The following is a 24471-nucleotide window of genomic DNA, read 5'->3' on the forward strand; positions in this document are numbered from 1 at the left end:
AGGTTGACCAAAAAAAAAAATCATTATGGTACTTTAGGTATTCAAAGCCATGTTGCCAGAGTGTCCTTGGTCTGATTAACGTGTGTGCTTCAGTTCGTGTCTTTGCATTACAAGGAGTCCTCAACTTTTTAAGCTGGTTTGTTATAAGAATATAATCTTTTACTCAGAATATAATCTTTTAGATACATTTTGGAATAAATGATCACTAAATTCCTAAAGTAGCCCACCAATATGTATTTTATCTTGTAAAACTGGCTGAAATATATCACATGAAAGAAGTATAAAACAATGCTGATACAGTCAGCCTTCCATATCCACAGATTCCATATCTGTAGATCCAACCAACCTTGGATTGGTTTCTACCCAATGTTGATTGAACCTGCAGTGCCAGCTGTACTATGCCATTTTGTATATGGGGCTTGAGTGTCCATGTATTTTAATATCAACAAGGTAGTTCTGGAACCAGTGCTCTGGATATGGAGGGATGATTGTACTGGGAATTAAGACAGCTGCCTCTGGAAGAGTACAAGCCATGTCAACTTGAGAGGGATGAGGAGGCTGTCAAGGTGTCTGAGGCTGCTCTGAAAAAGACTTCCAGGCCTATGTTTATTAACAATGACTGCAATTGTTTGCAGTCTCATAAAGAGATTTTGAGCTCCTTGGGAGGAAATCAGAAGTGAGAGGAGAATAAAGAGATTAAATAGGATTTATGTTCATGTTATAAAGTTGTGACTAAAGGTTAATAACAGAATTGGATGTGGTAAAGACAGAATAGATGGAATAACCAAAGTGATTTATCATTCTTTGGCAGATGTGAAAATGAGATGGTAGATGCATTTCTTCAGACCAATGAAAGTATGCTATATTGCATTTCAGAGTAATCTTGAAAAGATCAGGAAAAATAAGAGCTATGGGTATAAAATTGTTATTTAATAATCCAAGGCTAAGAACTCACTTGCTATTGGTACCCTACTAAGTAGTAATGAGATAGAAGGGTCAAGATGTGAGTGTCAGTGGCTTTAATGCCCAATAGTACATATTGACCCTTTTATAATGCCTTTCTCATTTTAATTGCTATTTATTAAATTATAGATATCGATGAGTGCAAGGTTATTCATGATGTTTGCCGAAATGGGGAATGTGTCAATGACAGAGGATCATATCATTGCATTTGTAAAACTGGCTACACTCCAGATATAACTGGAACTGCCTGTGTAGGTAAGTGCTCTGATACTCAGGTTTATTCTCGGGTGGAAATTGTACATTATGAGGAAGAAACCCTCAAACTAAAACTCTAAAAAGCCTGTGTAATTTCATAAGGAAACGTAAGACAGTGATCAAAGACCATACAGTTTACCTTTTCTTTCTTTAAAACTAAGATTCTTTGTTAGACTCTGTGGGTATTGAGCATTGAAACATCTTTTGAGATGGGCAGTCACACTGTGTCTCTTTGATCATAGATCTGAATGAGTGCAATCAGGCTCCCAAACCTTGCAATTTCATCTGTAAGAACACAGAAGGGAGTTACCAGTGTTCATGCCCAAAAGGCTACATCCTGCAGGAGGACGGAAGGAGCTGCAAAGGTAAAGTGGAAAGTGCTTCCACCCACTTATCCGCCTTATGGGAACATGGTTTCATTCCTTGTGCCTTTGAGGGATCCAAAGCTGAAAGACCTCCCTCTGGGGTTAATGCCTCCTTGGCGACATTTTTCTTACACCAACACTAGAACCTCCTAAAAAGGATCCTATATCTAAAGACAAAGAAGTAGCCAAAATGAAATGGTAGGAGGGGGCACAATCATGATAAATCCCACAGCTGCTGGTGGATGCCCCACAAAGTGGAAAATAACCACAGAAATTCTTCCCCAGGAGTGAAGGTTCTGAGCCCCAGGTCATGCTCCCCAGCCTAGGGGTCTGGGAACAGGAGGAGCCCCCAGAGAATCTAACTTTGAAGGCCAGTGAGGTTTGATCACAAGAATTCTACAGGACTGGGGGAAATAGAAACTCTACGTTTGTAGGGCACATACAAGTTCTCATGTACACCAGAAGCCAGAGAAAAAAAGTGGTGACCTCATAAGAACCTGGGCTGGACCTACCTGTCGGTATTGGATGGTCTCTTGCAGAGGTGGGGGGTGGTTATGGCTCACTGTGGGAACAAAGACACCAGAGGCAGTGATTCTGGAGAGTACTCACTGGCATGAGCCCTGGTGGAGACTGCCATTTTTTCACCAAGACTTGGCTCCAAACAGCATGTAGGCTCTGATGCCTCAGGCCATACAACCAACAAGGTAGAAACACAGCCCCGCCCATCAGCAGACAGGCTGCTAAAGTCTTTCTGAATAAAGTCTTTCCTGCTAAACATATTCTCTGACAAAGCCCTGCCCACCAGAGGGACAAGAAAGGCTCCACCCAGGGGCAGGCAGGAAAAAAAAGTCCCTCCCACCAGGAAGCCAGCACAAACCTCATCCACCAGAAGACAACAGCAGAAGCAAGAACTACAATGTTGCAACCTGAAGCATGGATACTGCAAATCACAGAAAGTTAGATAAAATGAGAGAGCACAGAAATATGTTCCAGATGAAGGAACAAAATTAAAAACCCAGAACAACTACTAAGTGAAGTAGAGATATGCATTCTACCCCAAAAAAAAGGAATTCGGAGTAACAATAGTAAAAATGTTTCAAGATCTCAGAAAAAGAATAGAGGCACAGATCTAGAAGATATAAGAAAAGTTTAATAAAGACCTAGAAAAAATAAAAACAGATGAACAATAACTGAAATAAAAAAACACACTGAAAAGTGAAGTTGCTCAGTCGTGTCTGACTCTTTGCTCCTCTGTCCATGGGATTTTCCAGGCAATAGTACTGGAGTGGATTGCCATTTCTTTCTCCAACCAGGGATCTTCCCAACCCAGGGATCGAACCCAGGTCTCCCTCATTGTAGACAGAGGGTTTACCATCTGAGCCACCAGGGAAGTCCTAGAAGGAATCAACAGCAGAAAACGTGAGGCAGAAGACTGGATAAGTGAGATGGGAGATACATGCTGGAAATCACTGTTGAGGAACACAATAAAAGAATGAAAAGAAATAAAGGGTCACGAAGAGTCGGACACGACTGAGCGACTTCACTTTCCCTTTTCACTTTCCTGCATTGGAGAAGGAAATGGCAACCCACGCCAGTGTTCTTGCCTGGAGAATCCCAGGGACGGCGGAGCCTGGCGGGCTGCCGTCTATGGGGTCGCAGAGTTAGACACGACTGAAGCAACTTAGCAGGAGCAGCAGCAGGAGACCTCTGGGACAACATTAAATGCAATGTTCACACTATAGGGATCTCAGAAAGAGAAGTAAGAAAAAGACCTGATAAAATATTTGAGGAAATAATAGCTGAAATTTTCCCAAATATGGGAAGGGAAATAGTCACCCAGATCTAGGAAGCACAGAGCGTCCCAGCCAATATAAATCCAATGAGGAACACACTGAGACACAAAGTAATCAAACTAACAAAAATTAAGGACAAAGGAAAAGTATTAACATAGAAGGTAAGTTGCAGCTGATTTCTCAGCAGAAACTCTTCAGGCCAAAAGGGAGTGGAACAATGTATTTAAAGTGATGAAAGGGAAAAACCTACAAGAATAATCTACTGAGCAAGGCTCTTACTCAGATTCAACAAAGAAATCAAAAGCTTTACAGACAAGCAAAAGCAAAGAGAATTCAGCACCACCAAACCAGCTTTGCAACAAATGTGAAAGGAACTTCTCTAGGCAGAAGAGAAAACACCCCAACTAGAAATAAGAAAATTACAAATGGAAAACCTCACTAATAAAGGCAAACATACTGAAAAGGTAGGAAATCATCCACACACAAATATGCTATCAAACCCAGAAATGGTGAGAAGAGGAGAGCATAAATGCAGGATATTGGAAAAGGATTTGATGTTAAGAGACTAGCAACTTAAAACAATCTTTCTATATGTAGACTGCTATGTCAAAACCTCACGGTAACTGCAAACTGAAAATCTACAATAGGTATACACATACAATAAGAGAAAAATCCATACACAATGGTAAAGTCAGTCATCAAATGACAAAAAAAGAGAACAAAAGAGGAAGGGAAGAAAAAAGACCTTTTTTAAAAAAGCCAAAATTTTTTTAATGACAGTAAGAACTTACATCCCTTCATGAATCACTGCCTTATCATGGCTAAGGGGATTGTGTAACTCAATGAAGCTATGAGCCATGCCCTGCAGGGCCACCCAAGACAGACGGTTAATAGTGGAGAGTTCTGACAAAACGTGGTCCACTGGAGGAGGGAATGACAAGCCACTCCAGTATTCTTGCAGTGAGAACCCTATGAACAGAATAAAAAGGCAAAAATATATGACACTGAAAGATGAGCCCTCTCAGGTTGGAAGATGTCCAGTATGCTACTGGGGAAGAGTAGAGGGCAATTACTAATAGCTCCAGAAAGAATCAAGTGGCTGGGCCAAAGTGGAAACATTGCTCAGTTGTGGGTGTGTCTGGTGGTGAAAGTAAAATCCGATGCTATAAAGAACTATATTGCATAGGAACCTGGAATGTTAGGTCCATGAATCAAAGTAAATTGAACACAGTCAAACAGGAGATGGCAAGAGTAAACATCAACATCTTAGGAATCAGTGAACTAAAATGGATGGGAATGGGTGGATTTAGTTCAGATAGCCATTATATCTACTACTGTGGGCAAGAATCCCATGGAAGAAATGGACGAACCCTCATAAACAACAAAAGAGTCAAATGCAGTACTTGGGTGCAATCTCAAAACCGATAGAACAGTCCCAGTTTATTTCCAAATCTAACCATTCAACATCACAGTAATCCAAGTCTATTTACCAGCCACTGATGCCGAAGAAGCTGAAGTTGACCAGTTCTATGAAGTCTTACAAGACCTTCTAGAACTAACACCAAAAAAGATGTCCTTTTCATCATAGGGGGTTGGAGTGCAAAAGTAGAAAGTCAAGAGATACCTGAACTAACAGGCAAATTTGGCCTTGAATACAAAATGAAGTGGGCAAAGGCCAACAGAGTTTTGCCAAGAGAATACACTGGTCATAGCAAACACATTTTGCCAACAACACGAGAGATGAGTTTACACATGGACATCACCAAATAGTCAATACTGAAATCGGATTGATTATATTCTTTGCAGCCAAGGATGGAGTAGCTCTATACAGTCAGGAAAAACAAGACCTGGAGCTGACTGTGGCTCAGATCATCAGCTCCTTATAGCAAAATTCAGGCTTAAACTAAAGAAAGTGGGAAAAGCCACTAGGCCATTCATGAATGACTTAAATCAAATCCCTTATACAGTAAAGGTGACAAATAGATTCAGGGGACTAGCTCTGGTAGAATGCCTGAAGAAATACGGACAGTTTGTAACAACGTACAGGAGGCAGTGACAAAAACCATCCCAGAGAAAAAGAAATTCAAGAAGGCAAAGTGCTTGTCTGAGGAGGCCTTACAAATAGCAAAAAAAAAAAAAAAAAAAAAAGAAAGAGAGAGAATCCAAAGGCAGAGGAGAAAGGGAAAGTGAATGCAGAGTTCCAGAGAATAGCAAGGAGAGATAAGAAGGCCTTCTTAAATGAACAATGCAAAGAAGTAGAGGAAAACAATAGAATGAGAAAGACTAGAGATCACCAAGCAAATTAGAAATATCGAGGGCACATGCAAAGATGGCTCAATAAAGGACAGAAACAGCAAGAACCTTTCAGAAGCAGAAGAGATTAAGAAGAGGTAGCAAGAATACACAGAAGAACTGTACAAAAAAAGTCTTAATGAACCAAATAACCATGATGGTTTGGTTACTCACCTACAGCCAGACATCCCGGAATGTGAATTCAAGTGGGCCTTAGGAAGCACTCAATCAAAGGGCCTTAGGAAGCACTTAACTACAATCAAAGCTAGTGGAGGTAATAGAATACCAACTGAGCTATTTGTAATCCTAAAGGATGATGATGTTAAAGTTCTGCACTCAGTATGCCAGCAAATTTGGAAAACTCAGCAGTAGCCACAGGACTGGAAAAGTTTTCATTCTAATTTGAAGAAGGGCAATGCCGAAGAATGTTCAAACTTCTGCACAATTGTGCTCATTTCACATGCTAGCAAGGAAGACAGAAAATCATTCAAGCTAGGCTTCAACAATACATGAACACAGAACTTCAGACACACAAGCTGGGTTTAGAAAGGGCAGAGGAACCAGAAATCAAACTGCCAACATCTGCTGTATCATAGACAAAGCAAGGGAACTACAAAAAAGCTTCTGCTTCATTGACTACACCTTTGGCTGTGTGGATCACAACAAACTGCGGAGAATTCTTGAAGAGACAGGAACACCAGAGCACCTTAACTGCCTCCTGGAAAACCTGTGTGCAGGTCAAGAAGCAACAGTTAGAACTGGACTTGGAAAAATGGACTGGTTCAAAATTGGGAAACGAGTACATCAAGGCTGTATATTGTCACCCTGCTTATTTAACTTATATGCAGAATACATCATGTAAAATGTGGGGCTGGATGAAGCACAAGCTGGAATCAAGATTGTCAGGAGAAATGGCAACAACCTCAGATATGCAGATGATACCATACTAGTGGCTTCCCTGGTGATTCAAACAGCAAAGAATCTGCCTGCAATGCCGGAGACCCACGTTCGATTCCTGGGTCGGAAAGATCCCTTGGAGAAGGGAATGGCTCCCCACTCCAGTATACTTGCCTGGAGAATTCCATGGGCAGAGGAGCCTGGCAGACTACAGTCCATGGCGTCACAAAGAGTCAGATAAGACCGCGCAACTAACACTTTCACTTTGGGGCTTCCCAAGCTGGCGCTAGAGAACCAGCCTGCCAGTATAGGAGACACAAGAGATTCAGCTTTGATCCCTGAGTTTCAAAGATTCCCCTGGAGTAGGCCATGGCAACCCACTATACTGTTCTTGCCTGGAGAATCCCATGGAGAGAGGAACCTGGGGGGCTACAGTCCATAATTTTGCAAATAACTGGACATGACTGAAGTGACTTAGCATGCACACAATGGCAGAAAGCAAAGAGAAACTAAAGAGCCTCTTGAAATTAAAAGACAGTTGCTCCTAGGAAGAAAAGCTATGACAAACCTAGACAGAATTTTAAAAAGCAGAGACATAACTTTGCCAACAAATGTCTGTATAGTCAGAGCTATGGTTTTTCCAGTAGTCATGTATGCATGTTAGAGTTGGACCATAAAGAAGGCTGAGCGCTGAATAATTGATGCTTTCTAACTGTGGTGCTGGAGAAGACTTGAGAGTCCATTGGACACCAAGGAAATCAAACCAGACAATCCTAAAGCAAATCAACCCTGAAAACTCATTGGAAGGACTTATGCTGAAGCTCTAATACTTTGGCCACCTGATGCAAAGAGCCGACTCATTGGAAAAGACCCTGCCTGATGCTGGGAAAGTTTGAGGGCAAGGGGAGAAGGGGGTGACAGAGGATGAGATGGTTGGATGACATCATTGACACAATGGACAAGAGTTTGAGTAAACTCAGGGAGATAGTGAAGGACAGGGCAGCCTTACATGCTGCAGCCCATGGGGTCACAAAGAGTCAGATATGACTTAGTGACTGAACAACAGCAGCAAATATCACTGGTGAGCTTAGATGCAAGTATCCTCAACAAAATACTAGCAAACCGAATCCAACAATACATTAAGTGGATCATACACCATGATCAAGGGGATTTACACCAGGAATGCAAGGATTTTTCAATATCTGCAAATCAGTGTGATAAACCACATCAACAAATTGAAGAAAAAAAACATATGATCATCTCAATAGATGCAGAGAAAGCTTTTGACAAAATTCACCAGGCATTTATGATAAAAGTTCTCCAGAATGTGGGCATAGAGGGAACACACATTATAAAAGCCATATAAGACAAACCTACAGCTAACATCATACTCAACAGTGAAAAGCAAAAGCATTTTCTCTATGTTCAGAAACAAGAAAAGAATGTCCACTTTCACCACTTCTATTCAGCATAGTTGTAGAAGTCCTAGCCACAACAATCAGAGAAGAAAAAGAAAGAAAAGAAATCCAAATTGGAAAAGAAGAAGTAAAACTGTCACTGTTTGCAGGCAGATTCTTTACCATCTAAGCCATCAGCAAAGCCCAGATGATAAAGATGCTATTAGGAAACTACTAGACCACATCAAGGAGAGATAAGAAAGCCTTCCTCAGTGATCAATGCAAAGACATAGAGAAAAACAATAGAGGGAGAATGACTAGAGAGCTCTTCAAGAAAATTAGAGATACCAAGGGAACATTTCATGCAAAGATGGCAGTAATAAGGACAGAAATGGTATGGACCTAACAGAAGCAGAAGATATTAAGAAGAGTCGGCAACAACTGACAGAAGAACTATACAAAAAAGATCTTCATGACCCAGATAACCACGATGGTGTGACCACTCATCTAGAGCCAGACATCCTGGAATGTGAAATCAAATGGGCCTCAGGAAGCATCACTATGAACAAGGCTAGTAGAGGCGTTGGTATTCCAGCTGAGCTATTTCAAATCCTAAAAGATGATGCTGTGAAAGTGCTGCACTCAATATGCCAGCAAACTTGGAAAACTCAGCAGTGGCCACAGGACTGGAAAAGGTCAGTTTTCATTCCAATCCCAAAGAAAGGAAATGCCAAAGAATGCTCAAACTACTGCACAATTGCACTCATCTCACACGCTAGTAAAGTAATGCTCAAAATTCTCTAAGCCAGGCTTCAACAGTATGTGAACCGTGAACTTCCTAATGTTCAAGCTAGATTTAAAAAAGGCAGAGGAAGCAGAGATCACATTGCCAACATCTGCTGGGTCCTCGAAAAAGCAAGAGAGTTCCAAAAAACCCTCTACTTCTGCTTTATTGAATATGCCAAAGCCTTTGACTGTGTGGATCACAACAAACTGTGGAAAATTCTGAAAGAGATGGGAATACCAGACCACCTGACCTGTCTCCTGAGAAATCTGTATGCAGGTCAAGAAGCAACTGTTAGAACTGGACATGGAACAAAAGACAGGTTCTAACTCAGGAAAGGAGTAGGTCAAAGCTGTATGTTGTTACCCTGCTTATTTAGCTTATATGCAGAGTACATCATGCGAAAGGCCGGGCTGAATGAATCAGAAGCTGGAATCAAGAATGCCAGGAGAAATATCAATAACCTCAGATATGTAGATGACACCACCCTTATGGCAGAAAGTGAAGAACTAAAGAGCCTCTTCAAAGTGAAAGAGGAGAGTGAAAAAGTTGGTTTAAAACTCAACATTCAGAAAACTAAGTTCATGGCATCTAGTCCCATCACTTCATGGCAAATAGATGGGGAAACAATTGAAATAGTGGGAGACTTTATTTTTAGGGCTCCAAAATCACTGCAGATGGTGATTGCAGCCATGAAATTAAAAGACACTTTCTCCTTGGAAGAAAAGCTATGACCAACCTAGACAGAATATTCAAAAGCAGAGACATTACTTTGCCAACAAAGGTCTGTCTAGTCAAAGCTATGGCTTTTCCAGTAGTCAAGTATGGTGTGAAAGTTGGACTATGAAGAAAGCTGAGCACCGAAGAATTGGTGCTTTTGAATTGTGATGTTGGAGAACACTCTTGAGAGTCCCTTGGACTGCAAGGAGATCCAACCAGTCAATCCTAAATGAAATCAGTCCTGAATATTCACTGGAAGGACTGCTACTGAAACTGAAACTCCGTAACTTTCTCTACCTGATGCAAAGAACTGTCTCATTGGAAAACACCCTGATGCTAGGAAAGATTGAAGGTGGGAGAAGAAGGGAATGACAGATGATGAGCTGGTTGGATGGCATCACTGACTCGATGGACATGAGTTTGAGTAGACTCCGGGAGTTGGTGATGGACAGGGAAGCCTGACGTGTGGCAGTCCATGGGGTCACAAAGAGTCAGACACAACTGAGCCACTGAACTGAGCTGAGAACACATCTATGAATTTGGTAATTTAGTTGCAGGATACTAATTTTATACACAAAAATCTGTTGCATTTGTATACACTAACAATGAAAGATCAGAAAGAGAAATTAAAGAAACAGCCTTTCATCAGAAAGAATAACATACCTTGGAATAAACCTACCTGAAAAGGCAAAAGACCACTATCTGAAAGACACTAATGAAAGAAATTGCAGATGACACAAACAGATGGAAAAATATACCATGTTCTTGGATCGGAAGAAACAATACTGTCAAAATGACTATGCAACTCAAGGCAATCTACAAATTCAGGACTATCCCTATCAAATTACCAATGGTACTTTTTGCAAAACTAGGACAAAAAAATTTAACATTTGTATGGAGACACAAAAAACCCTAAATAGTCAAAGCAATCTTGAGAAAGAAAAATTGAGCACTCACTTCAGTCTATCCTACAAAGCTACAGTCATCAACAGAGTAATGTTATTGGTACAAAAACAGAAATATGAATCATTGGAGCAAGATAGAAAGCCCAGATATAAACCCATGCACCTATGGTCAATTAATCTATGACAAAGTAGGCAAGACTATTCAATGGAGGAAAGACAGTCCAGAAAACTGGACAGCTACACATAAAAGAATGTAGTCTTTAACATCATACACAAAAATAAACTCAAAATAGATTAAACTCTTAAATATCAAACATGATACTTTAAAACTTTTGGAGGAAAACAGGCAGAACACACTTTAAGTTGCAGCAATACATTTTTCAAGCTATCTCTTTGAGTAACGGAAATAAAAGTAAATGAATGGGACCTAATTAAATTCAAAAGCTTTTGTACAGCAAAGGAAACCATAAACAAAATGAAAAAAAAGTTCACGGTATGGGAAAAAATTTTTGCAAGTGATGCAACTGACAAAATCTCCAAAATCTACAAACAGCTCATGCAGCTCAATATCAAAACAAGCAAACAACCCAATCAAAAAATGGATGAAAAATCTAAATAGACATTTCTCCAAAAATGGCCACATGAAAAGATGCTCAGCATCACTAAATTGTTAGAGAAATGCAAATCAAAATTACAATGAGATTTCATCTCACACTAGTCAGAATGACCATCATCAAAAAGTCTACAATAGTAAATGCTGAAAAGGGTGTGGAGAAGAGGAAACCCTGCTACACTGTTGATGGGAATGTAAATTGGTACAGCCACTCTGCAGAACAGTTTAGAAGTTCCTTTAAAAATGAAAAATAGAACAACTGTATGGTCTAGCAATCCTACTCCCGAGCATGTATGTGGAGAAAACCATGGTTCAAAAGTTTACATGCACCCCAGTGTTCATTGCAGCACTGTTTACAATAGCCAAGACATGGGAGCAACCTAAATGTCCAATAACAGATGAATGGGTGAAGTAGATGTGGTACATGTATACAGTGGAAACGGCAACCCACTCCAGTGTACTTGCCTGGAGAATCCCAGTGACAGATGAGCCTGGTGGGCTTCCATCTATGGGGTCACACAGAGTCGGACATGACTGACGCGACTGAGCACTTGGTCATTAATGATGCAATAGCATTTGCAGCAAAATGGTTGGACGTGGAGACTAAGTGTAGTAAATCAAAGACAAATGTCATATGATATTGCTTATATGCAGAATCTAAAAAAAAAAAAAGAGAGAGAGATACAAGTGAACGTATTTACAAAACAAAAACAGACTTACAAACATAGAAAACTAACTTTTGGTTACCAGAAGGGAAAGCTGGGGGCAGAGGAGGGATAAATTGAGAGTTTAGAATTTATTTATATACCCTACTATATATAAAAGAGATAACCAACAAGGGCTGACCAGATAGCACAGGGAACTTGGCTCAATATTCTGCAATAATCTACATGGGGAAACAATTTGAAAAAGAATAAATCTGTGTATATGTATACTGAATCACTTTGCTGTACACCTGAAACACAGCACTGTTAATCAGGTATACCCCAATATACAATGAACGTTTTTAAAAAATGGGCCAAAGAACTAAATAGGCATTTCTCCAAAGAAGAGATACGGATGGCTAACAAACACATGAAAAGATGCTCAACATCACTCATTATCAGAGAAATGCAAATCAAGACCACAATGAGGTACCATTTCACACCAGTCAGAATGGCTGCGATCCAAAAGTCTACAAGCAATAAATGCTGGAGAGGATGTGGAGAAAAGGGAACCCTCTTACACTGTTGGTGGGAATGCAAACTAGTACAGCCACTATGGAAAACAGTGTGGAGATTCCTTAAAAAATTGCAAATAGAACTGCCTTATGACCCAGCAATCCCACTGCTGGGCATACACACCAAGGAAACCAGAATTGAAAGAGACACATGTACCCCAATGTTCATTGCAGCACTGTTTATAAGAGCCAGGACATGGAAACAACCTAGATGTCCATCAGCAGATGAATGGATAAGAAAGCGGTGGTACATATACACAATGGAGTATTACTCAGCCATTAAAAAGAATACATTTGAATCAGTTCTAATGAGATGGATGAAACTGGAGCCAATTATACAGAGTGAAGTAAGCCAGCAAGAAAAACACCAATACAGTATACTAACACATATATACGGAATTTAGAAAGATGGTAATGATGACCCTGTATGCGAGACAGCAAAAGAGACACAGATGTATAGAAAGGACTTTTGGACTGAGAGGGAGAGGGTGGGATGATTTGGGAGAATGGCATTTAAACATGTATACTATCATGTAAGATATGAAGTGCCAGTCTATGTTCGATACAGGATACAGGATGCTTGGGGCTGGTGCATGGGGATGATCCAGAGAGATGATATGAGGTGGGAGGGGGATTCAGGATTGGGAGCTTGTATACACCCGTGGTGGATTCATGTCAATGTATGGCAAAACCAATACAGTATTGTAAAGTAAAATAAAGTAAAAATTTAAAAAAAAAAATCACTGAGTTGGCCCCCTCACCTATCTGCAGGTAGTGAGCTGCAGCAAACATGTGATGGTGCTCTAGCAAAGCCCCTCGGGTCACAGAGCAGGCAGGACGCCTGCTAGCAGGAGACAGACAGCTGTCAATAATGCAGAAGCCAGAAGAGCAGAAACAGCAACTCCCCAGCAACAGAAAGAGCACAGGATTGGCTCATTTCTACGAGATGTCAGCACTAGGAGAAATATGGGCGGTTCTTTCAGTTCAAGCCCACTCCAGATATTAGTCTAGCCAGGAGCTGGCACAGATCCGCAGTTCCAAGCACAACTCTGTCTGCAGTGATAAAAGAAGCTCGCAAGGAAGCGGGTGGGGGGAGGGGGGGCGCGGGGGTGGGCAGGCAGAGAGCCAGGCAGGAAGGGGAAGGTAGGTAGATTCCTAAATTCACAGCAATTTTTTTTTAATTAAAATTCAACTAAAAACTGGAACACACTTTGTATCTCTTGAGATTTTAAATAGCAATGGTGTGGAGAGAGAACCTACAGGTTCCAGGCAGTGAGGAAAGAGGCCTGGTCAAAACAGAGGATTTTACTGAGAAGTGGAAAATAATCTTGGATAAATATTGTAGATAGTCTTTTTTTAAATTGCTGTTGGCTTATCAGAATGAGGTTTTTGTTTCCCCCCTTCCTGATTGCTCAATTTTGTTTTATCCAAAGGAGGAACTCTAAACAAAGCAGTTAGTTTGGTTTGGTTTGATCTGGTTGACCATTTCATTTGAGAAGATTAAAAAACAGCAAACAGGAAAGAACCAAGCAGAGAAAATTCATTTTTACCCTCAATTATTATTTTTATATTTCAACTTGAGATTTTTTTCAGTGCTTTGGAAGTTTTTGAGAATCCTTAATCTTTTATTTCATTTTGTAATTTATTTAAATTTTATGATGTATTGGACATTTCTTTGTTGAGAAAATTCTGCTTTCCTATAACTAAAGGGAATGGGTTTTTCTTGGATCACCAAAGAAATGCATTTTTGGTCTGAATTGAAACCACATTTTATCTTTAAAACCCATATCTCCTGGGTTTCTCCTAACCATATGCTGTGGTCCCATTCTGACAAGGTCATTTGAGACGTAGAAATGAAAACTCAGAGCTACTCCCTAGGGTGGCTTCTAGGTTCCTGGGCTTCAGCTCAATTCCAATGCCCATCTTGCATTTTCTTATAGATCTTGATGAGTGTGCAACTAAGCAGCACAACTGCCAGTTCTTGTGTGTTAACACCATTGGCAGCTTCGCATGTAAATGTCCTCCTGGATTTACCCAACACCATACTGCCTGCATTGGTAAGTGGGAGAGGGAAAGTCCTCTGTAGTTATTTTTTGAAGGGTTTGTTTTCAAGGGCTTCTGCTATTGGAATAAGAAGATAAAACTCAAGAAAATATGTGAATATATGTATATGTGTCTGTGTGTACATGCATGCATGTTGTGAAAAGCTATTGGCCTTTTCTGAGCAAATCACTCTTCTTTCTTCCTTTTAAACAACACAAAGAGAGCTTCGGGGAAGTCCCACCCTCTCCTTTCTCCCTCTGCTTCTTACAGATAACAATGAATGCACCTCTGACATCAACCTGTGTGGGTCAAAGGGCATTTGCCAGAACACTCCTGGAAGCTTCACTTGTGAATGCCAGCGGGGATTCTCACTTGATCCGAGCGGCGCAAGCTGTGAAGGTAGGTAGAGCCCTCAGCTTGATCCAGCTGGTTGCTCCTCATGAGGTGGCCTATAAACACCTGCATTGTCATCCTCTATGAGACATCAGAACTGAGCACAGGGGAGGCAGCCAGCTGCAGATGGAAATGTTCTCTCTGGTTTGTACAAGTCCCATATCTTAGAGATACACCTTTTGTTTCATGCTTGACCATGTCCTCAACACATGCTTTTCCTGAATGTAACAAGACTTTCTGCTCAGTTGTTAGTCTAATTGGAAATGACCCAATCAAGAAAAACAGCTGGATTCCTGAATTTGATCACTTAATTTTCTAGTCACTGGATCCAAAATCTTGAAAGGATTCCCTCAATGTAGATTAAGTATATAAGGAATAACTCTTCTGCCAACATATGATTAAACATTTTACTCTTATTTTTTAGGATTTTGTTTTTGTATTGGCCTTTTGGTTTCCAATTCTGGCAGAAATAAGGAAATATAAATAGTTTACACAGCTATCCTATACTGCTTTCATGTGCCTTGCATTAGTGTCTTCATTATTTTTATTTGTGGATTTTACCAGGGATGTTTTTTCCCTTGGACTTATCAAAAGCTCCAGAGTAGACATTCTTGAAATTGGTGGTGGAATATTGGTGATGCTTGGAAAGACTGAAGGCAAAAGAAGGGGGCGGCAGTGGATGAGATGGTTTGAGAGCATCACTGACTCAATCAACATGAATATGAGCAAACTCTGGGAGATAGTGAAGGACAGGGAAGCCTGGCCTGCTGCAGTCCATGGGATTGCAAAGAATCCCACATAACTTAGCAACTGAACATCAACAATTTTTTATGTGTCAGATGTCTTACTAAAATTGCCTTTCACATTCATATGCTGATAAATGTTGCTTCAGAAAATACCTCTGAGATATGCACTGATGTGACTTAAACGCAGCTCTGCCTTCTTTTTCAGATGTGGACGAGTGTGAGGGAAACCATCGCTGCCAGCACGGCTGCCAGAACATCATCGGCGGCTACAGGTGCAGCTGCCCCCAGGGCTATCTCCAGCACTACCAATGGAACCAGTGTGTCGGCAAGTAGTTTTCCCTTGTTCACAAGATGATCTGCTGTCAGCTCCTGAGTCAGAACACTGCTTTCTTTCTGAAAACTTTAAACTTATCACTGCAGCAACAAATACTCATTTCAAATTGTCCATACCTGGTTGAAACCAGAGGGAAGTCATAACCTTTGCAAAGTAGCAAACTAAGAAAAAAATATTATGATAAAGGGTACTTTGAAGGCATTTGAAATGAAATGCTGACAGAATTCCTTAATTCCTAATATCTCCTTGCTCTTCTGCTTCACTGCTAGTCATCAGCCCACACTGGAGTTCTCTTTAGGCCAACAAAATCCTCCGTCTGACTGAAAACTATCCATCAGCCAAAGGCTACTTTGAGCAGCTTTTGGTCAGAAGATGCAGAAGTGGTTCATTGAATGCTATACACCTTTGGGGCAGGGTACAAGTTTTTTTCAGGATTGCTAAACTCTTTCGAAAATTGAGGGAGTCCCAGACTCTGTCATTAAATTGAAATTGTCACTTTTTGGTCCCACAGTGTCATAGGAAAATAACTTTTAATGGACATCAGAGAATCCCAACATTGCAAGTTTAGAAGGACCCCAATCCATCTAGCCCATGCCATTATTTTACTAATGAAGGCTTAGAAGCTAGGAAGGAAAGGCAGTCTGTCCTTACCCATTCTTTTGTGGCAGCACCAGAGCTAGAATCCAAAGCTCTTTCTTCACTTCATGTTTCAGGGCTGCCTTTCTAGTGTCACCTCTACTTGTTTTTTCTTTTTTTAATTCACCCAGTAGCACTGCAAGCTTGGTGCTCTGGTGACCTGTTTGGCTGCCACTCTCTTGGGAACAGGGCCCTCCTTCTCAAAAACAGAGTGACTGCCTCTGGATGACTGCTCCATGTTGCAATGCTTGATTTTACTCCAAATGAAGACACATTTGGTATGTGTTCATTTATCAAATATGCGTCTTTCTCATCTGGTTTGATTCTTTACAAAACACAGTTTTGCAGAGGTGAGTAGGACTGGCTGAAATAACCACAGTGCTAGAGCTTATGCTGCACAGTTTGCTGGTTAGTGATCTGGTTTTAATAAAAAATGCCTTTGTTAAAAAAAAAAAAAAATGCCTTTGTTTATTACCAGCTCAGGGAGGTCTTAGATTTTAATCACCAGTTTCTGACATTGTTCACAAAATTTCCAGCATAAGCTTTGTTGATTCAATACCCAGCATGTGAGTCTATTTGCCCTTATTACATATCTCCCTTGGATGAAACTGAAGCTATGGGGAAGAGTATAAAAGAGGTGAGATCTACCACTGCTGGGCATTCTCCTCCTCCTCCTCTGCTTAGTTCAGAGATGATAGAGATGGCCAGGTCATGCCCTTGTTGCCTGAAGATTCTTCGCTGGCCCCATGAAGACTGTGTTCTGCTTGGGACTTGCAGAACCAAGAGTCTATTAAGAAGTTGGAAGAGGGGGAGGATCAAGATGGCAGAATAGGAGGATGTGGAGTTCTCCTACCCCTACAAACACATCAAAAATACATCTACATGGGGAGCAGTTCTCACAGAAAACCAACTGGAAACTGGCAGAACACCTCTTATTCAGCCAAATCTGCAAGAAAGATCTCCATGAAATGAGAAATCACAGAAAGAAAAAATGGACATGTGGAGACTAAACATATTATTAAGAAACCAGCGGGTCAACAGTGAAATCAAAGAAGAAATCGGAAAATACCTTGAGACAAACAACAATGAAAACACAACCTTACAGAAGCTATAGGGTGCAGCAAAAGCAGCTTTAAGAGGGAAGTTCACAATAATATAGGCCTTCTTGAAAAAAAAGAAAAAAAACCTCAAATAATTTAATCTGCCACCTAAAAGAATTAGAAAAAGAAACAAAGAAAGCCCAAGACAACAGAAGGAAATAAAGATCAGAGCAGGAATGAATAGAGATTTAAAAAATAGAAAAGACTGATAAAACCAAGAGCCATTTTTTTGAAAAGATAAACAAAATTGAGAAACTGCTTGACAGACACACAAGAAGAAAAGAGAAAACCCAAATTAATAAAATAATAAATTGAAAGATGATAAATAACAACTGATACTATAGAAATTAAAAACATCCTAAGAGAATCATGTAAGAGTTATATGCCAAAAAATTGTGGAGCTCACCTAGAAGTGAGCTTAGACAACCTAGAAGAAGTAGACAAGTTTTAGAAACATAAAGGCTGTCAAAAATGAATCAAGAAGAACAGATCATTTGAATAGGCCCATCACCAGAAGTAAAATATAATCTTAATGAAAAAAATTCCCTGTAAGCTGAAGTCCAGAACTAGATGGCTTCACTGGGGAATTCTACCAGACATTCAAAGAAGAGCTTATACCCATCCTTCCCAAACTATTTCAAAAAATTAAAGAGGAGGTAATGCTCCCAGAGTCATTTTATGAAGCCACCATCACCCTGATGCCAAAAACAGACAAGACATTACATAAAAAGAATTACAGGCCAGTATCATTGATGAACATAGGTTCAAAATACTCAACAAGATATTAGCAAACCAAATTCAACAATACATAAAATGGGTCAGACACCATGACCAAGTTGGATTCATTTCCAGGTCTCAAACATAGTTCACATGAAAAATCAGTATGTTATACCACATCAACAAAAGGAAAGACAAAAAAACAAATGATCATCTCAATAGAATCAGAAAAACTATTTGATAAAATTCAACATCCATTCATGATTAAAAACTCTCACTAAAGTGGTTTTAAAGGGAGCATTTATCAACATAATAAAAGTCATTTACAACAAACCAACAGCCAATATAATATTAAATGGTGAAAAGCTGAAAGACTTCCCACTAAAATCTAGAACAAGACAGGATACCGACTCTCACTGTTCCTATTCAAATTGTACTGGAAGGAAGAGGTAAAATTGTCACTGTGTACAGATGTCATGATAATCTTTATAGAGAACCCTAAAGACTGCACACAAAAACTACTGGAACTGTTAAATGAGTTCAGAAGGTAACAAGGTACAAGATTAATATACAGAAATCTGTTCCTTTTTTTTACACCAACAATGAAATATCCAAAAGAGAAGATTAAAAAAAAAAAAATCCTGTTTAAAATCACATGAAAAGATGAAATAAAATATCTAAAAACAAAGTTTACCAAGAAAGTGAAAGACCTATATGCTGAAAACTATAAAACATTGATAAAGGAAACTGAAGATGATTCAAGGAAATGGAAAGATAGCCATGCTTTTGGACTGGAAGAATTAATATTGCTAAAAGGGCCATACTACCCAAAGCGATCTACAGATTTAATTCAATCCCTATCAAAATACCCATAACATTTTTTACAGAACTAAAAAAATAATAATTCCAAAATTTATATGGAACCACAGACGACCCAGAATTTTCAAAGCAATCCCAAGGAAAAAGAACAAAGCTACAGGCATAACCCTTTCAGAATTCAGACTATGATATAAAGCTGCAGTAATCAAAACAGTGTGGTATTGGCACAAAAACAGATATATACATCAATGGAACAGGTAAAGAGCCCAGAAATAAACCCATGCACCTACAGTCAATTAATCTAAAGGAGGCAAGAATATACAATGGAGAAAAGACAATCTCTTTAGCAAGCAGTGTTGGGAAACCTGGACAGCTGCATGTAAATCAGTAAAGTTAGAATACTCCCTCACACCATATACAAAAGTAAACTGCAGTTGCTTTAAAGACCTAAATATAAGACGCGATACCATAAAACTCATAGAAGAGAACATAGGCAGAACATTCTTGCACATAAATTGTAGCAATATTTTCTTAGATCAGTCTCCCAAGTCAAAAGAAATAAAAGCAAAAATAAACAAATGAGACCAAATAAAACTTAAAAGCTTTTTTACAGCAAAGAAAACCATCAACAATACAAAAGACAGTCTATGGAATGGGAGAAAATATTGGCAAATGATGCAACTGACAGAGGGTTAATATACAAATATATAAACAGCTCCTACAGTTCAGTACCAAAGAAATAAACAATCTAATGAAAACGTGGGCAGAAGACCTAGATAGTCTTCTCTGACATGGCCAACCAGCACATGAAGAGATGCTCACTATTGCTAATTATTAAATAAATACAAATCAAAACCACAATGAGATATCACCTCACATGGTCAGAATGACCACCATCAAAAAGTCTACTACCTTCAAATATGTCTGTTATCATCAAAAGGTTTATATATGAAGAGGGTGTGGAGAAAAGGGAACCCTCCTACACTGTTGGTGGGAATGTAAATCGGTATAGTCATTATGGAGAGCAGTATGAAGGCTATTTTTAAAAAAACTAAAAATAGAGCTACCACATGATCCAGCAATCCCACTCCTGGGAGTATATCCTAAAAGGATGAAAACTCTAATTTGAAAAGATATATACACCTCAATGTTCACAGCAGCACTATTTACAAACAGATAATTGGTCTAAAAAGATGTGTGCATATGCAAACACAATGGAATATTAGCCATAAAAACAAATAAAATACTGCCATTTGCAACAAGAAGGATGGACCTATGTAAGTGAGTCACTTTGCTGTACATATGAAACTAACACAATATTATAAATCAACTAAACTTTAGTTTAAAACAGTGGGAAGAGGTTTGGGGGTTTTGATGCCCAGAAGATACCGATTCAAACTATTCTCATAATTCTTGGGATTGTAGTTATCCAGAATGAGCATTGCCTTGGACCAGAATGACCTCCTCAGAGCCTTGCAGAGCAAATCTCTTGGACCAGCCCTCTCTGGATCCTTGCTTCTAAGCAGCCAGAAGCTCACTTTTAGAAGATGGATAGGTTTAGGGTATGGGGCCACTGATATCACTACTTTCTAGAAAATATCAAACTTGTAGCTTAAAGTTGGAGCTGATCCATTTTGACCTAGAGAAAATTAGTAAAGGAAAGCCCATTCTACATTTTGGAATTCTCTCTTAACACCACAGCTAAGACACACTGTGCAAGCCTGATGCTGGAACCTTTGAGTTTACAGGGGGTAGGTTTCCATCTGATTTTTAAGGAGTGTCTTTCAGAGATTCTAATCCCATTTCATTCAAATTAGAATCATCTCTTTTTATAAAAAGAGCAAAACTCTTACCAATTTAAGTAACAACTGAAAGAATAAAACAAAGATTTTGTAGTGTAGAAAAATTCCTTGTGGAGCCATTTGCTCCAGGGTACACACACAGGATGAAAAAGGTCAGGAAAAGTGCAAAACATGTTAAACAATCATGGTATTTGTATATTGATAGAAAGGGTGAGTGCACAAACAGATTGTTTTCAAGCTTCAAACATTGAACATTTGCCAATTTCTTATCTTAATCCGTGGTCCACTCCACCCCACTTCTCCAACCCAGAAAAGCAAGTTTAAGCTTATTAGATTTTCAAGGAGGGGAAAAAAATAAAGTAGAAAAGAATTTGAAAAGGGGATAGGGAGAGTTCTTGACCAAAATAGATGAACCTTGACAGTGATCTCATCTGATCTGTTTCCTAACATGTCAATCCCTCTCCAACCAAGAAAGGTACTCACCTTCTTTTTCATAAAGAGTGAACCTTTTCTGCCTCTGACTCCTAACCATTGGTCCCGTTTCTGTCCTTTGGAACAAGAGAGAGTAAATCTTAAGCTCTATATTAACAGGTCTTTCCCACACATACCTGTACCTTAGAGGATTTATCAGTCAGAGTCCCAGCAGGTAAACAGATGGCTGCGCCCGATCAAAAAGCATAGGATACGGAAGAAGAGCCTATTGGTGTTCCATTCTGATCAGCCTTGTAGAGCTGAGCACAGCTGAGAAGTCTAGAGGTGGGTATGCAGGGCACAGAGAAGACATCCAGCCCAGAGATACTTCCATCACCAAAGGAACCACCCTTGGTTCTTCGTTCATCCTTTGATGCCCATGGTCTCCACTGGTTTCTATCACATAGCTCATCTCTAATTTAAAAGAAAGGGAGGGGAACACAGATGATGGCATATTAAATCATTTTGTTTTAGGAACCCTGGAACCTAAGTGACCTTGATTGGGTACTTCAGAGTCCTTTGATAGAAAGGGTCACAAACAGATGCATGGCTAGGCACTGTGCCATAACAGGCATCTCAACCAATGGCTTTCTTACTGTATATCTACTCCTCCTCTCTGTAACCACATACAGATAAGCAGGGGGAGTTCGAGGAAGGAAGGGAGATGAAGAGAAGGAAGTGAAAAAGAAAGGGTGGAAGGCATATGAAGTGTGTATATGTATGCAAGTACCCCACTCTTACCATTTTACCCACCTGTTTTCCTAATTTTAAAAAAAAGTTGTTTTTTTTTTTAGAAACAATTTTTTCTTGAAAAATGAAACTACCTTAGCAAATAAGGAAAAACTAAAAGAGAAAGGAACAATGTAAATGAGGGCAAATCTCTTGAGAGACACTTTGATATAAAGGAAACCATGAGACTTAAAGTCAGACAGACCTGGGTGTGCATGTCTGCCCTGCTGCTGGGAGATCTTGGAGGGGCTTTCTGAGTCTCACTTTCTTCATCTGGGAAACAGGGATTTTTAATACCTACCTCCATTATTTTGAAGCACATTAAGCAAATGAAGTACCTAGTTAAAAGAAAGTTGCTCCTTGGAAGAAAAGCTATGACAAATTTAGATAGCATATTAAAAAACAGAGACATCACTTGGCCAACAAAGGTCCCCATAGTCAAAGCTACGGTTTTTCCAGTAGTCATGTATATGATGTGAGAGCTGGACCATAAAGCAGGTTGAGCTCTGAAGAACTGATGCTTTCGAACCGTGGTGCTGGAGAAGACTCTTGGGAGTCCCTTGGACTGCAAGGAGATCAAGCCAGTCAATCCTAAAGGAAATCAACCCTGAATATTCATTGGAAGGTCTGAGGTTGAAGCTGAAGCTCCAATATTTTGGCCACCTGATGCAAAGAGCCGACTTGCTGGAAAAGACTCTGACACTGGGAAAGATTGAAGGCAGGAGGAGAAGAGGGTGACAGATGATGAGATGGTTGGATGGCATCACCGACTTAATAGACATGAGATTGAGCAAACTACAGGAGATAGTGAAGGATAGGGAACCCTGGAATGCTGCAGTTCATGGGGTCACAAAGAGCTGGACACGACTTAGTGACTGAACAACTTAGTATCCTATCTGTCACACAGTAGGCATCCAATAAGTGTTAAGTGTTACTAAATTGCCTTCCTCCTCTTTTCCATTGGAAGTAGATATTTGCTAAGTGAGGAGAAGGTCAATCTACATGCATTCAAGTGGGCATAAGCCTGAAAATGGGCTATAGCAGTTAAGAAATGTCTTACCAGCAAACTTCTGTGCTGTCCTACAAAGGCAGATCTATAAAAATATATTGGAAGTTTCAAAAAAGAATAAATCAGAGATAATAAGAAACTTGAGGGTTTTTTCCCTTTGAATTAATTTGTGAAAGTTAGATTTCTTTTTCCTTTGTATTACCATCAGACTTGGCTGGTCCCTGTGAGTAGCCCATTCCACAGCATCTGTGTCTCTTGTGGGTTTTCCCCAATTAGTGTCCACGAAGTCTGCACTGAATCTCTTCCAGCCGTACTTAGCTTTAGACACAGCCCAGATGCTCTGGGCAGGAGGATGGTTTAGATAAGGAGGTCCATTCAGAGATGGGAGCAGACATACCAGAAGGCACCATTCATCCCCTGAGCAAGCACCTGGGGGCTTTTATAGACTTTTGAAAAGGAAATCCAGGTGAGCAGGACACTTCCTGCAGGATGTCAGCCCTTGTCAACCCTATTCATGCTGAAAAAGGAGTAGGAAACAGCCTCCAGGAATATGGCTCATCTTGGCTGTAGAGAGTCATCCCATTGCTGGGTACTTCTAAAGCAAAGGCACTGAGAACTGCTCCCTGCCCTCCCACCCCGATCCCAGAACCTTGGCCATGAACCACCCCTGCATTCTTCACCAGATGCTCCTGTAGAGCAGGACACACTGCCATTGGCTTCAGATGAGGACTGGAGTCTACTGGTCCTCAGAATGCCATCCTCTAACACACTGCCTGATGCACTTGACCTCAGAGACCACGTTTGCTCACCATATGGCTAGAAGCCACATCTGTCTCCACACCTTTCTCTCTTGTTCCCTTTCCCACCTCGGCCAATTCCACCTACCTTCCCTTCCCAAGAGCCAAGGTGAGGGCCAGCTGGCCAGCACTGGGTCAGAGTGGCCTGACCCAAACTCCTCCATAGAAACCTCTGCCCAGTATCACATATGCGGCGTCTTCTGGTTTTCCCTGCAGATGAAAATGAATGCCTCAGTGCTCACATCTGCGGAGGAGCCTCCTGTCACAACACCCTGGGGAGCTACAAGTGCATGTGTCCTGCCGGCTTCCAATACGAACAGTTCAGTGGAGGTTGCCAAGACATCAACGAATGCGGCTCTGCTCAGGCCCCCTGCAGTTACGGCTGTTCCAATACTGAGGGAGGCTACCTGTGTGCCTGTCCACCTGGCTACTTCCGAATAGGCCAAGGGTAAGCAATGCTGGTTGTGATTGGAGGCTTTCTCATTCATAGTGTAATTAAGAATACTGAACTCAAAATGACCTGTCCTAGTAGCACTGAACCATGCTTTTTATAATCCTTGAATTAAATCCAGTTAGCTCTGCAAAGGTTTTAGGTTATTTTATTTGAAGGGGGCCATCTAGATTTCTGGAAATTCATAGAACATGGAACAAAATAATGAAATGACATTGTAA

General features: G+C 40.2%; 1 protein-coding gene across 1 annotated transcript in view; it reads left to right on the forward strand.

Moving 5' to 3' along the window:
- The window catches only part of FBN1 (fibrillin 1), a 274877-nt gene that overhangs the window by 245146 nt on the left and 5260 nt on the right, over positions 1 to 24471 (forward strand). The window contains exons 58-63 of the mRNA XM_052647051.1: positions 1093 to 1218; positions 1461 to 1583; positions 14144 to 14260; positions 14517 to 14645; positions 15591 to 15710; positions 24016 to 24247. Coding sequence (XP_052503011.1) covers positions 1093 to 1218; positions 1461 to 1583; positions 14144 to 14260; positions 14517 to 14645; positions 15591 to 15710; positions 24016 to 24247 — 847 coding nt within the window. The remainder of the gene's footprint in view (positions 1 to 1092; positions 1219 to 1460; positions 1584 to 14143; positions 14261 to 14516; positions 14646 to 15590; positions 15711 to 24015; positions 24248 to 24471) is intronic.

The sequence above is a fragment of the Budorcas taxicolor genome, chromosome 10 (assembly GCF_023091745.1).
Source record: "Budorcas taxicolor isolate Tak-1 chromosome 10, Takin1.1, whole genome shotgun sequence".
NCBI lineage: Eukaryota > Metazoa > Chordata > Mammalia > Artiodactyla > Bovidae > Budorcas > Budorcas taxicolor.